The 15,857-nt window shown below is 36.1% G+C and overlaps 1 protein-coding gene across 4 annotated transcripts in view; it reads left to right on the top strand.

Moving 5' to 3' along the window:
- The first annotated feature begins 627 nt into the window (after positions 1 to 627).
- The window catches only part of LOC137237861 (mucin-2), a 197,040-nt gene continuing 181,810 nt past the window's right edge, over positions 628 to 15,857 (top strand). For 3 of the 4 annotated variants that reach the window (XM_067762166.1, XM_067762163.1, XM_067762165.1), the window contains exons 1-4: positions 628 to 1,376; positions 4,424 to 4,644; positions 4,860 to 5,584; positions 5,658 to 5,712. In XM_067762166.1, coding sequence (XP_067618267.1) covers positions 1,170 to 1,376; positions 4,424 to 4,644; positions 4,860 to 5,584; positions 5,658 to 5,712 — 1,208 coding nt within the window. In that variant the 5' untranslated portion in view covers positions 628 to 1,169. The remainder of the gene's footprint in view (positions 1,377 to 4,423; positions 4,645 to 4,859; positions 5,585 to 5,657; positions 5,713 to 15,857) is intronic. The other variant, XM_067762164.1, reaches the window with a different exon arrangement.

The following is a 15,857-nucleotide window of genomic DNA, read 5'->3' on the forward strand; positions in this document are numbered from 1 at the left end:
CAAAAAGCTCTGATGATAAAAAATCTGCAGTTAGCCAAGTTTCCACGAGTATGATGACATCAAAGTCGTGGGTCGCTGCCGATTGAAATAGCTCATTTGTTTTTGTACGCAGACCACCGGCATTGTGATAATATATTAGGAGCTTTGGACTTGTGATAGGCGCATCACTCACTGTCCTCCCTCTGTCGAGACAAACTTTTGAAAAAACTCAAACGGTCGGATTTTGACATTTGACGGCCACAGCCCCGAGTCCATAATTTTTGCTCTATCTGAGGACGGAACTCCAATTTTGAAGTTTACTTTACTTACTGTCTCTACCGCTACATCTTTTTTTATTAATTTATAGCATGATATAGAGTTTTCTTTGATGCAAGTATGTTTTGCTATATACGTAGTGATGTCAGTAGTTTCTACGGACGGTTTGAACGATCCTACATGAAACCATCCCAAGCAGTGACATCAAGCTCACAACTTAGCCCTTAAATGGCGTATTTCAATCATAAAACTTCGCTATATGTTTTCTAGTCACCTTAATAGTCTATAAATTTCAATATGGCAGCCTTGCTAAAACATTCCAATTGGCATCGCTTTTTATTGACATTTAATAAATGCAAACATGGCGTCACGTAATTGCTAGTTTTTCTGTTTCGTGGTCTTTTAACAAATTTTTAAGCTTTTAAAGTGTTCTAAAATGATTTTGAATGTAACTCAAGTGCTTCCATACATTTAAATGTTTCATGTTTATTGAAAAATGCTGAAATTTCAGTTTATTTTTATATGAAAAACTGCAAAATAGGTTTGCACAATTCATTGCATATAGAAAGTTTGACAAAAGTAATTACTGCACGTGTGTGTGTGTAGAGGTGTGCAAGGTGAAAAAGCGCAAGAGCGTGGAGCTTCATTCTGACAGACAAAGCGACGACAACAAACACATCGATTGTGACGTCGACGTCGGGGCTTATATGCATGTGTCGCAGGGAGCATTTTAATTTTTTCCCATCGTAAACAAATTCAATAGTGCAGTGAATAAATGCAAAGCTGTTGATTTTAATTAACCTATTTTTTGCATAACTACAATTAAATTAATTGCAACGGGAATCGTATGAATTGATATAATTTGAGGGAAGGCGTAGAAATAAAAAATATAATTACTTCCAGCTTAAATCCATATGTCTACGGCAACGAGCTCAATTTTGGCAGCTGCAAACGCGTCAGCTGTGTCTTCATCCGCCACCACTTTGAGTGGTAGCAGCGGTGCCATTGGTGGTAATGCTCCTCTGATTAGTACAACTGTGGCACAATTTCGAGAAATCCATAAGAATACTTGGCTCAAAAGACTAACCGCTGAAGGGAAAAAGTTTACTGTAGGCCCCAAAGTAAGTATACTTGGCATAAAAACATATAGGTAGGAAGTAGATGATAATTATTTCGTTGGGCACAAAATATAATAATAATATAATTGGCATATTTCACGGAACTTTAGAAGTAAAGTTCAAGGAACCAGTAAGGTACTAGCCCGGTCATCTCGGGAACGGTTAATATGACCACATTAAACCTTTTTGGGGTCGCCAGAGCCTCGCCTAAATATGTGTATGATGAACTCATATTCGCATAGGTGATCCTGACAATTGGGTTGCGGAAGCTATAAAGCTTTGTATTGCGCTTATCACCCCTGTAATCCGTTGGACCTTATGTATCCGCTGTTAACGGGTGAGCGTTGACTAGGTTATGAAAAACTCTTCTGCGAAAGCTCTTCTGTCCAGGGCTACCACGTAGGTAAGACTCGTTTTCAATATCTTTGCAAAACCACATCTATGCTATACCACAGAGCTTTCGAATGCACAATGTTCCGAAGATGTATCGCCAAGGTCTGTGTATTCCGTCTTACAAACTGCAAGGGTAGTTCGAAAACTTGCGAAAACCCCGTTCACAATAGTTTAATGAAAAATAAAGAGGATGATCACTCCAAATTACAGAAACCTTTTTCTCTTTTTCTCTCTTTAGTTCCATCAAAACTAGAATACGCCTCTGTTGTCTGGATTCCTATCTATAGTGGCCACTCCGCCAGAATAGAAAGGGTTCAAAGAAAATACATTATATTTTGCTTATTTGCTATTAACTTTGACGACCCAACCCCATCCTATTACTCGCGCTCCAAGCTTATCAATCTCCAATCTCTTGAAACCCGGAGAGCTCTGCATCTACTAAGGTTTGTTTATGATCTCCTGGCTGGCTCTTTGGATTGTTCAGCTCTCCCAGCAAAAGTTACCTTTAATGTACCTAATAGGTGTCTTTGAACTTTCTTGCTCTTTTACTTGCGTGTCGGTAGAGCTAATTATTGCATTTTCGACCAATTTTTCGCGCACTTACCGAGTTTAATAGACGTTCAGGGAGTTTCCTTTGTGTTTTCGCTTTGTCGAGAAGTACGTTCAAGTCTTCTCTGGAATTGTGCCTTTAATTTATTTTTATATATTTATTTAACTCACTGTTTAATCTTTTTTTATTTCCATGTTACTTACGTTTATAACGTTATTATGTAGTTTTAATATCTCTTAATTCATTGGTATCTAGTCTGTAAGATTCTTTTTGATCATAGACTTAATAAACTAAACTTAAACCTAAAAAACCTAAACCTAAATTTGCACTCAAAGGACAAACCGAGGAGATAAACTCAAAGATATTGTGTGGCTGATGTTAGAACTTGTATTTGACCTTATGGTGCTGCACGCGCCGCTCACATTAAAATCCAAATTTGGTTCCAGGACCTGTGATGCTCTTCAACTAGATAGGATGAACAAATCCCTGACTCGATCGCATGTATGGTTCGCTGTATCGGATTTCAAACAACTGGATAGCTCTTGGCATTTCTAGGGTGACGCTTTCGAACGGGCTTATGCTGCCCTTTCAACCCAACATATCTCTCGTCGCAGCGAAAACAAATTTTTTATACTCAGCTGGGCAGAGCTCAGAGTATATTAATTTTGTTCGTATAACGGTAGCCCGTAACGGCATAAACTAATCGATATATATATAGACTTCTATATATCAAATTGGTCTCGGCGAATAAAGAAATTAATTTAGCCATGTCCGTCGGTCCGTCCGTCTGACCGTTAACACGATAACTTGAGTAAATTTTGAGGTATCTTGATGAAATTTGGTATGTAAGTTCCTGGGCACTCATCATCCCAGATCGATATTTAAAATGAATGAATCGGAATTTCGAAAAACCGAAAAAATGCGATAATTCATTACCAAAGACGGATAAAGCGATGAAACTTGGTAGGTGGGTTGACCATATGGCGCAAAATAGAAAATTGGTAAAATTTTACCCACATTTAAAAGAAGGTAATTTAAAAGTTTGGCAAGCAGTAATTTGAAGATATCATTATGAAATTTGGCAGGAACGTTACTCCTATTACTATATATGTTCTAGATAAATATTAGCAAAATCGGATGACGAACACTCCCACTTAAAAAAAAATTTTTTTAAGTAAAATTTTTACAAAAAATTTAATATCTTTACAGTATATAAGTAAATTATATCAACATTCATTCAACTCCAGTAATGATATGGTGCAACAAAATACAAAAATAAAATTTCAAAATGGGCGTGGCTCCGCCCAGTTTTTATACACAGTCGACCGTCTGTCCTTCCGCTCGGGCGTTAACGCGATAACTTGAGCAAACTCGATATATCTTTACTAAACTTAGTTCACGTGCTTATCTGAACCCACTTTATCTTTTTGTTAAAAATGGGCGAAATCCGACTATGACCACGCCGACAATTTCGATATCGAAAATTTCGAAAAATGAAAAAAAATTCCATAATTCTGTACCAAATACGAAAAAAGGGAAGAAACATGGTAACTGGATTGGTTTTTGACGCAAACTATACATACATTTAGAAAAACCTTTGTAAAATGGGTGTGACACCTACCATATTAAGTAGAAGAAAATGAAAAAGTTCTGCAGGGCGAAATCAAAAGCCCTTGGAATCATGGCAGTAATACTGTTCGTGGTATTACATATATAAATAAATTAGTGGTACCCGACAGATGATGTTCTGGGTCACCCTAGTCCACATTTTGGTCGATATCTCTAAAACGCCTTCACATATACGACTAGGGGCCACTCCCTTTTAAAACCCTCATTAATACCTTTAATTTGATACCCATATCGTACACACACATTCTAGAGTCACCCCTACACCTTGATGGCGATATCTCGAAAAGACCTCCCCCTATAGAACTAACGCCCACTCCCTTTTAAAATACTCTTTAACACCTTTCATTTGATACCCATATCGTACAAACGAACTTAGCCTTCCTTACTTGTTTTTGTGCCACCTTGTATCATTTACGCTTTAAAATGTAATGACATTTAAATATTGAAGCTTTTGTGTATGTATAATTTCAATTTTTAGAAATCCGATCGCAGCTGGGTTGTTTTCTGTGTACACGATGATACCGATGCTCTTTTGGAAGGTTATGCCGAACCTCGCCTAGCGCCTTCTCATATTCCAGAATGGACCGTTTCGATGCAGGACACTTTGCACATTTCACATGCACTTATACCGAATTCACATGAATTCGAATTTGTCGTCACGCTTGCTAATGAAGTGATACGCTTTCACGCAATGTCATGGTAGGTTGCACATCGAATTATTACTCAACAAGAAGCGCGCTTGCGCGTAATTTATGGAATAGATTTTGGCTTTAATTTTAAGTTGCATGTTTTCTTGCTGCTGTATTTCTTTGTATTATCATTACATTACCCAACGCGCGTAGTTAAAGCAGTTTTGTTTGGATTTTTTTGTAGGTATTTTAAAATAAATCACTTTATATGTTCTCTTTTTGCAGGGAAATTATGCAAGAATGGGTAGAGACATTGCGTTCCAAATTGCGTGAGATGAAAATTTTATCACCTCGTGAAAATCTCTACACAAAGTTACCTGAAATTCGTGCACCCCTCTTACCCACACGTGATCCAACATCACCGCTACCAGCACCACCACCCGTACCAGCTGCCATAGTACCAGGTGTGGAACGTGTGGTGCCATCTAGTTTGGTAGCGCAAGACAATGCGACACAAGACATGCGCCAAGAAAGAAGCAATTCAATCAACAGTGTAACTACCACAGCATTAACTACATTAACGCAATCAGCGCAAACAACAACAACAATTACAGCATCAAGCCTTTGTAATAATGGCATTGATAGACCAAATGTTTCCAATTTGGTGCCAAACGCTATCACGAACAATGGTAATACACCAATGCCTACTGTCACAGTATCGAATACTCAATTGGGGGCACTGCCAGCCCTCACTTCAATGTCAAATACCCTGACGCAAAATTTGCTAAATATGTTATCGGATCCTATTAGCGCTTATAGCGAGCAAATAAATGATGTATCTCATATGGACGATAGTGCTAGCTCGATTGGTGATGCAAATGATTTAGATTTTGATGATGCATTTTTATCTCCAATCTTGCGAAAATCTCAACGTAAGCAGGCAAATCTAACATCAGCAACAAACGCAGATAAGAGTGTACGTGTAGATATCGGCCAACGTGCATCAGCCGGTAAGAGGGTTCATTAATTGCTGCTTAAGATATTTATGCTTAAGGATAATCATTTTGTTTGTCGATTTTGCAGATCAAATAAAAAATTGGGAACATTTTGTGGAAGAGGATGGTGTCACACCAACCAGGTATGTTAATGAAAAGAAAAAATATAAGATTGAGTGAGATAACCCTACACCGCCGAACCATTCAGGAAGTGTAGTATTAAGAGGCAAAGCACGAACTAACGGAAGAATCTTGGGAGGGGAAAGAGCAAGATGGAGACACTAGGCTTCTAACCTACACAAAAAATATTAAAAGAAGATTTTAAGTACTTTCAATTATTTTTATATTAGACTGATATAAGATCTTGAAAGATCGGCTTTTAATGCAAGATGCTTTTCAGTTCATATCTAAAAGGATTCCGAAACTATTGATCTAAATCGTAAGGGTGAGGATAGGCAGATCAGAGGAAGAGATCAGTGTGTGATAACACTTGCCTGAAGAAGTTATATTGTAACGAGTTTAGTGAAACTCCGCTTCTTTTACACCTTCTACAAACGTTCGTATCGCTAAACTGTTGAATAAATAACTCTAATATTCAATAATGCGAAATGGCCTTTATTAAAGTACTTCAGAATAACACTGATACTTGACAACCAATAGCTTGCTTAAATCAAACTGATTACTGGTTGCTCAGCTTGCGCTCTTTTTTACTCTTCGATTTCCTCGTCCGCATACTTCTAGGCGCTTCTAGAATTTACTACTTAGTTACCAGCTATAAAATTACCAGCTATAACTATAGATGCACGTTTATAGCTTCTCATATGCGCGTGTATATGTGAGTGAGACTTGCACAAATGATTGCCTACTTTTCTGAGCATCTCAGACAAGATATATGCATGTGTTTGTGCGTTTCTCTCCGCTGCGTGTACGTACATATGTGTAGACATAATGATTGATTTGTTTATGTAGATACAAGTGACTGCTTAGTATCGGCTTAGAGATGATAGTATCCCTTAGTGTTGCTAATATTCGTCACAATATCTTGGAAAAAGAGGCGTACTTTACACCTCCAATTTTTAACAACCCCTCACCTTTGGCTTACAAATCGCATAATTGCAAATTTTAGTGTAGTGATATTATCCCAGCTTTTTAACGAGTAGATATGTCTGTCGTAAGAGGCGACTTAAATACAGACAAGAATGTTTCAGGCGTAAAAAATAGTTTCTGAAGCAGACGGGCTATTACTCTGCTCTCATCCCTAACACTGCCCTAAGCCTTCGGGGAGTGTTTTGCGCTTACAACAACATCGACATGAAAAGAGAGGTGAAATGTGAGGTATTCCGGATCATCAAGGACGGTCCTCCTACGGCTCTATTACGGTATAACTTCGAAATCCTTTCGGAATATATCGGCCCTAACTCAATAGTTGTGGAATTGTTTTCAAAATCATATTGGAACTACAATCTCGTTGATCATTCGGGATTATCACCGTATCAATTGGGAATTGATTTCGAAATAAAATAAAAATATATACTTTTCACGATATATCTCCTGAGAAGCACCATAGGTCTAAATAAAGGTCGCAGTGTATAGAGGCCTAATAATAATCTCTGGGATATTTAGGTTATCACGAGGTTGTTTTCGGGATTACGTCGACACTATTTCGGGATCAGTTTCGTTAATTAAAACCGTTTCGGGATTAATTTCGGAATAATTTCAGAGCATTTTAGGAACAGTTTTAAAATCATTTCGTGATTGTTTTCAGGATTACTCCAGAAATATTTTTGAACTGAACAAAATAATGGGTTCGCATCATTTCGAAATTGTTGGGATAATTCTCGACCATTTCAAGGTAAATCGGACTATTCAGGGATGGTTCCAAAGGTGCGTTAGACCACGTTTACACAGGAACTCATCTACAATTAATCGTCAACATATAATCTGCGTAGAAGAGTCTTAACCTAAAAGTCTTAGCAAAGGCGTTAATAAAGTCGTATTTCAGGATACCGGTTAAAAAGGTTGTAACTAACATAATGATTTTTTCTTGTCAAAAAGCTTCGAATTTAATTTGCAAAAACATAAATTGCTAAACCAGAATATAGCTTCATATTTCTTCTAATGTTATACTGCATTTGAAGACGTTAACGAATTGTGAAAAAATTAAGCTTAATAGTTTATATCTCTTGTCAATAAATTTTAATTACAACCATTTTAACCGGTCTTCTGAGATACGACTTTATTGACGACTTCGTTGAGATACGGCCTTATTAACAGATTGTCTGAGATACGTCCTCCTTTTTTCCGTTTTGGGAATTGAATCTTCCAATTCCATTTGTTGGCAAGAGGACTTTTAATTTGCCTCTTAAAGCGCCAGGTTAATAAACGTATAAGCATAATATGCTTGCAACATTTAATCGTGCCTAAGCAGCTAGCACATGTCGCAAAGTAAAAACCCGTAGCACAAAGATTTATTCCTTTTAATTATGTCCCACTCAGCATTTAGATGATTAAATTTTGAATTGCCCTACATATAAATACAATTTGATTACACTTTCTGACTAAATAATGAGTTATCATACAATTGAACAAATCAAATATGAATACTTTTGATGATCAAAAACTGAAAAGCATTTTTCGATCACTTTTTGGAATCATTTTTGAAGTCCTTTGATGATTAAATTTTAATATTTCATAAAAACCAACAAAAAGAATAATCAAATATGCTTACCTTTGATGATCAAAAACTGAATATAGTCTTAATCACATTTTGGAATCATATTTGAATCCATATATGTAATACTCCTATATTGCCATATATGTAATACTCCTATATTGCTACAAAAGGCTAAGTACATTCCCAAACATCAGAGTGCCGATATATTGCTGTTTAAACGTTTTTGTTTTTGTATTCAATAATACAAAAATTTAAATTTTTTCTTGTCACACTTGTGCTGCTACAATCACAAAAATTTTATAGGCTGTCTTGTTTTGATTTCGAATGCAAAACACATTGCGAGCATTTTCTATTAGCAATATAGGAGTATTACATGATTCAATCACAAGAGGTTTGCTCGACAGATACATTTTTTGACAATTGCAGCCATTTTGCTCCCAAATCGAATTGACATCCGTTAACTGTGTTGTTTCTTTGGGAATTTTTGAAAAATAATAGTAGTAGAAATAGGAAGCAATTAGTTTACAAATACCCGATAAGTACTTAACTGCATAATTCCTTACAACATTTATTTTAATTTTATGATGAATTTATTAACTATGCCATGATCTATTAGTGTGGCTGAACATAGGTTTTATGAAAAGTACGGACACCAAGGAATCGTGCACTTTCGTATACCTATGAACATACAAACCTAAACTAATTCAAAATTCATCGTTCAACGTCAAAACCTCGACTATTAAATCGATTCACGTAAAAATGTCATTAGTAAACAATGGAGATGCCATAACGAAATGTACTCATTGTGCATGTTAACTTATTGAGGTAAAAGTCTAGAACAGAAATCTACTGCTAATACGCGTCCAAAAATATCGAGAGAGGTGACCTCGACAACAATAATCCTAAGGCGAAAGAGAAAAATTGTATCTCTGTCCGGAGATATTTGCAGTTGAAGTTGGCAATTTTCATGTGGTTGTTGTAATGTTTTTGTGCACTGAAAGAGATTTTGTGTACAAAGGCATATTGCACGCATTTATTTTGATCCCACCTCATTAGTGGACCGGCCAGGGTAATTTTTTATAAGCTCGGCTGAAGGCCGCAACCCGGGGTCATTTTTCGGTTTTTCGTCAATATCTTTTGAGCTAAAATTTTAATTTCCGCCTTCGAATTATTGTTATTGAGGTCAATACGCGTCTTTTGACACTTCCCTCGATATTTTTTGGCGTTTATTAAATGTCGACCTTCTGTTCTATTAATTCCTTATGTTCGGAACATTCGTCTTCATTTTAGAATTTGGATAATCGGATTATATTTGGAATATTATGCATATTCGGACCTCGTGAGGTAGTATCAAATGAACGTATTCCGAATATTCTAAATTAACGGTTTATCCGGAACGCTTCCATGAATACTTAACGGAAAAGAGCTTTCCGAAATTTCAGAATAAAAAGGTGAATACTCCTTGTGTAGCAGGACCGAACAAAAGCTTAACTCTTCTGTCAAAGTCAAGGTAGGTATAAAGTTCTAAGACAATAAGCCATTTGCTTTTATTTTTGTTTTTGTCAGTTCATTGCGGCTACTGAGTAGCATATCACCCAATGTCGGCTGCCTGTTCAAAATCATGCTATCTCAAAATATTTTTCAAAATTTTCCCAATTCAGGATTTGACTCAAAATCGCCCTATATTAGAGTTGGATTGAAGAACGATTCATCTCAGAATACTTTTCATTAACTACCTGTTATGACAAAATGCATTGAACTTATGCTCATGTAGCGAGTTCTGGAAACAAATTTTGAGATAGTGCATTTTTGAATAAAATTCTAACGTACGGCATTCTTCAAACAATTTCTGAAAGAAGGACCAAACCAACATAACACGAAATATTTAGAGCAAAATGAATTATTTCCCCAAAATCTTTTGGCATTTATAAATTTATTATCACTACTAATATACTACCAAAGATACTTGTCTACTACAATTTCACTGAAGGGGATTGAATTATTCCCCGTTTTCCGAACTTCGTAAAAGCAACCCGTCCAGATTTTTCAATTTGGGAGTGTCAAAGATCTGTCATCATTGAAGAACAAACCTCTAGTAATTGAATCATGGGAGTATTACATATATATTTGAATCAAATGTGTTTACTTTAGGTGATCAAAAATTTATAATCATTTTTGATTCAGGTTTCTGAATCTTTTATGACTATATGTGTTGACCGAACAATGAATTTTATACTTGTTAAAATTTTACTTTTCATTGAAAATCTTATTTTTTTCACATATACACATTTTTTCAATCACCAAGTTCAGAAAAAAAATATGTACACACATACATATGTATGTATATAAATATTTTCATATTAAGATATTCTTCAAGACAATATAATGCAAATGATGCTCGTGACCGAAGATTTCCCCAACCATTTCTCCACCTTCGGCTTCCCAGAAAATACATAATTGTTGGACAATACAAAGGTTGTGAGCTATTGAACCCCAGGTATGTAAAACTCTTGACATTTGTACCTGGATATGTCTTCAACATCCCGTACCGTATCGTATTTTAAGATATTGACGCTCATAGCTGATATTGGATGTTGTAGTCGCAGGTGTATATCGGTCAAGTGTGTTTGCGAGTGACCTGTGGTTCAAATAGCTGACTTTCGCGAAATAAGATTATTATGTGGTATCTTATTTTGAATGAGATATGAAGAATAAATGCATCATAATGGGGCCGATCACACGCGCTCTAATTGCCATCAACTCATTAAACAATGATCATTGTATTGATTTTTCCGTATCACGCTTTTGTTTTAAAAATGTGTTATTCTCTATATTATGTTAATTTTTTAACACTTTCTACTTATATCTAAGACATTTTTGTTAACCTAGTCTGTAAGATTATTGTAAATCATAGACTGAATAAATAAATATGAAATATGAAATAATCGCATTCAAAAATCTCAACCATAACGATTGAAATATATTCACGAATATGATCAGAAAATGACTGTGAAAAGCAGTCAAATATTACTCTAAAACAATTAAAGCTCAATTTTACAATGATATCAAATATAAAATTAAAGAAAAAAAAACTTTTTTAAAAATAAGCTTTTATTATTTTGGTTAATAAAATTAACTAAAAAGTAAACAATAAATTGACTCTAAAGAAATATAACACTTTATAAGTTCATTGTAAGCTTAAACGATAATTAGGCTTTTTCGTCTGCGACAAAAAAATTCTATATTGTACATAATTATATATTTTTAACATTAAAACTTTACACCTAAATTATTAAATCTTACAATTTATATCACAGTCCTAATTGTTCTAATAAAAAACGTGTTAAATTTTGATGGTATAATTAAGAACATTTAGGATCTCCTTTTCTTGCTATCGCAATGTAACACGCTTTTATTAGAACAATTAGGACTGTGATATAAACTGTAAGATTTAATAATTTAGGTGTAAAGTTTTAATGTTAAAAATATATAATTATGTACAATATAGAATTTTTTTGTCGCAGACGAAAAAGCCTAATTATCGTTTAAGCTTACAATGAACTTATAAAGTGTTATATTTCTTTAGAGTCAATTTATTGTTTACTTTTTAGTTAATTTTATTAACCAAAATAATAAAAGCTTATTTTTAAAAAAGTTTTTTTTTCTTTAATTTTATTTTTTACTTTTTAGTTCGTTTTATTAACAAGTAATAGAAGCTTGTTCTTATAAAAGCTTTAAATATAAGTATAGGGGGTGAAACAAAAACACATATATCAGTTACATCTGCGTATAATGCGTATTGGAATTTATTAGTACACATTTTATGCGCAGCAACTTCAGAGGTGTATTTAAAGTTTAAAGCATTGTAAATATAAGTATTGAAGTCATGAGCCTGGGCATTCGCGCAATTTTAGTGATGTAAATTGCATGGCGCCAGCGCCAATGCGGTGCCAGCTCAATGGTAGCTCATTGACGAAATTACTCCAAGCGAATTTTTGACGCTTCTTAGTAGTGAGTGCGTAGTACATTTTACTTGCGCTATTGAGTGAAACGACTTTTGTGTGTCAGGCACGAGTTTGGTGTTATTGGCGCTACTGGCAGTGATGACACTGAGCTGTTGACGGTAGCGCTGGTAGTTCAGATTTTGAATCAGACAAAGAATTGATGACCCGTGTGAATTATTATGGCTTTGGCCGTGTAAATTATTATGGTGTATTTGTATATTTTAGATTTAATGCACAATTAATATTTGTGTGTTTGAGCGGCCGAATAATAACAGTAGTATTGCTAAGTGCTGCTTAGTTGATGGAATGTCGCTAATTTCTTAGCGATGATCAGCAGATTGTCAATATTTCGTTCAACGGACGCGCGAAATTGCCACATCTGCTCAAATTTTCCAAAGATTTTCCATTCTTGATTTAACTTAAGCTGTTATGCCAATATTTTTCAGCCAGCTTTTTTCAAATAGGTAATTTTTCCAAAAGCAAAATAAATTACAGAAAAGATTACAGGGTTAAACAGCCTTAAAAATTCAGCTATGTTGGTTATACACAGAAATACAACAGAGGGTTGTGTCTCCGCTTTTCGCAAGCGATGAGATTCACCACGCGTGACACGTGATTCACCACGTCCAAATATCACAATCCACGGATAGGTACCGGCGTGTTTGTATGGGACTTAGGCTGTTATGCCAAAGTAAATACAAATCTTTACCGATAACTGTGTTATCGATTAATTTATCGAATTCTAACAAAGTAATATTGCATTGTCATCGGAGTTATACATGTGTGCAAAATTTCAGCTCAATCGGACACCGAGAAGTGTATCAAATTTAACTTGCAAGATTCCATTACAGACAACAAAAGTGAAAGTAAAATAAAAGCTTATAATAAATAGAAAGCGTTTCGAAATAGGAATCATAAATGATTATTCAAGAATAATCACATTTAAGGTACATTTTTCTCCCGACGATACATCATTTTTCGAACAGAAAATGCTTTTAAATTTGAACGTGTTTAATCATCTTGGGGTATGATATTTAAATATTTTTAAATGAAAATTTTCAAAAAATGCTGGCTGGGAGTGTAGTAGCTAGCCCATCCATTTCACCAGATTATCGACGACTGGACGTAAATAACCTTGGAGACAACTCCAGCATAAATTGGTCTGCTTGTTGGAGTTTGAGTTCGGTGCATGAAAAGCTGAGATTTTTAAATGATTTTTTAGTTGGTTATAAATTTCTCAGCTACAACCACAGATGTATAATTTTTATAGCTTCTCTCATACCCCATGCGCTTGTATGTGTGAGCGACACTTCCACAATCACAATTGCATACCTTTAGGAGCATTTCGGATAAGATATCTGCATGTGCTTGTGCGTTGCTTCTCGCCGCGTGCACGCGTATGTGTAGACATAATGATTGAATTATTGATGTGAATTCACGTCACTGCTTAGCATCGGCCTAGAGATGGCAGTACCCCTTAGAGCCGCCAACATTCGTAACACTGTCCTCCACTTAAGTCTGATCATCCCGATCAGACAAATCTCTCGATCTAAACGTTGCCAGCCTTTCCAAATGGACCACTTTCATTTTGGTTCGTGGTTTACCGATGGTTTGTATACGGTACACTACATCGTTGATCCGTTTTACATCTTTGTACGGGCCTTCCCAAGTACACTACAATTTCGGGGACAAACCTTTTTTACGTTGTGGGTTGTATTACAACACCAAATCTCCGTCATGAAAACCTTCCGAATTAATTGCTTTATCGTATCTGGCTTTCATCTTGTCACTCATAATCTTTGTTCGTTGCCTTATCAGATCATGTATTTCTCTTAGCTCTTCTTCCAAATCACCAGTGGATTTCTTGACATTTCTCTCCGCATTGGCATCTATCCCAAACTTCAAATCAGCTGGCAGTCTAAGGTCATTGCCAAAAATTACTTTTGCAGGGGTTTGGCCCGTTGTCTCATGCACTGCTGATCGGTAAGCCATCAAGAATAATGGTATGCGGGTATCCCACTCTTTATGGTACTTGTCTACTACTTTCCTTAAGTGCTCCTCCAATGTTCTATTGAATCGTTCTACCATACCATCGGATTGAGGATGCAATGCAGTTGTCCGTGTTTTTCGAATGCCCAATGATTTACACATTACCTGGAACACAGCTGATTCGAAATTCCTGCCTTGGTCAGAATGTAACTCCATTGGTACACCATACCTTGCAACCCAATCTATATATATAAAAAGAAGTGTACATTTTGATTGTCACTCCATAACTCGAGAATGGATAGAAAGATTGCCATGAAATTTTTAGGAAAGATACAGGAAGGAGAGATGATGGTTAGTTGAGGCTAAAAATAATTTGGATATATAAAAGGGGTGTGGCACCTCCCATACAAATGAAATCTTTGGTACTGCATAACTCTGAAGGTATAAATCCCAGAACGTTGAAATTTAGTAAGGAATTATATGAGGTCAATGCCTAACACCACCAAGAAAATGTGGAATTGGGAAAATGGGGGCGTGGTACCTCCCAAACAAATCTATATATATAAAGAAAATCGTGTTAGTTACATAACATAGTTACGCATAACTCAAGAACGGGTGAAGCGATTTGGCTGAAAATTGGTGGAGAGGTAGCTTAGAACCAGGGAACGGACATAGGATACTTTTTATCCCATTCTGGCTGGGGTCTTGAGATCAAACCGTGGACCTGGGTACTCCTGGAATGTCTTTGTACAATATGGGTACCAAATGGAAGCTGTTTATGAGTACTTTGATACTGGGTATTTTTCATACATATTGGTGACTAGGGTCTCGAGATATAGGTCAAAACGTGGACCCGAGCACCCCTAGGATATGTTTATACAATATGGATATCAAATGAAAGCTGTTGATGAGTGCTTTAGTACAGGGTAGTTTTCATACCTATTGGTGACTAGGGTCTCGAGATATAGGCCAAAACGTGAACCCGGGCACCCCTAAAATGTGTTTATACAATATGGATATCAAATGAAAGCTGTTGATGAGTGCTTTAGTACAGGGTAGTTTTCGTACCTATTGGTGACTAGGGTCTCGAGATATAGGCCAAAACGTGAACCCGGGCACCCCTAGAATGTGTTTATACAATATGGTTATCAAATGAAAGCTGTTGATGAGTGCTTTAGTACAGGGTAGTTTTCGTACCTATTGGTGACTAGGGTCTCGAGATATAGGCCAAAACGTGAACCCGGGCACCCCTAGAATGTGTTTATACAATATGGATATCAAATGAAAGCTTTTGATGAGTGCTTTAGTACAGGGTAGTTTTCGTACCTATTGGTGACTAGGGTCTCGAGATATAGGCCAAAACGTGGACCCGGATACCCCTAGAAGGTATGTGTAATATGGATAGCAAATGAAAGCTGTTGATGTGTGCTTTAGTACAGAGTAATTTTTATATCGCTAAGTGACTAGGGTCTTGAGACCCGGATACCCCTACAATGTGTGTGTAATGTGGATATCAAATGAAAGCTGCTGATGTGTGCTTTAGTACAGAGTAATTTTTATATCGCTGGGTGACTAGGGTCTTGATATATAGGCCAAAACGTGGACCCGGATACCCCTACAA

This window comes from Eurosta solidaginis, chromosome 1, assembly GCF_040869045.1.
Source record: "Eurosta solidaginis isolate ZX-2024a chromosome 1, ASM4086904v1, whole genome shotgun sequence".
Taxonomy (NCBI): domain Eukaryota; kingdom Metazoa; phylum Arthropoda; class Insecta; order Diptera; family Tephritidae; genus Eurosta; species Eurosta solidaginis.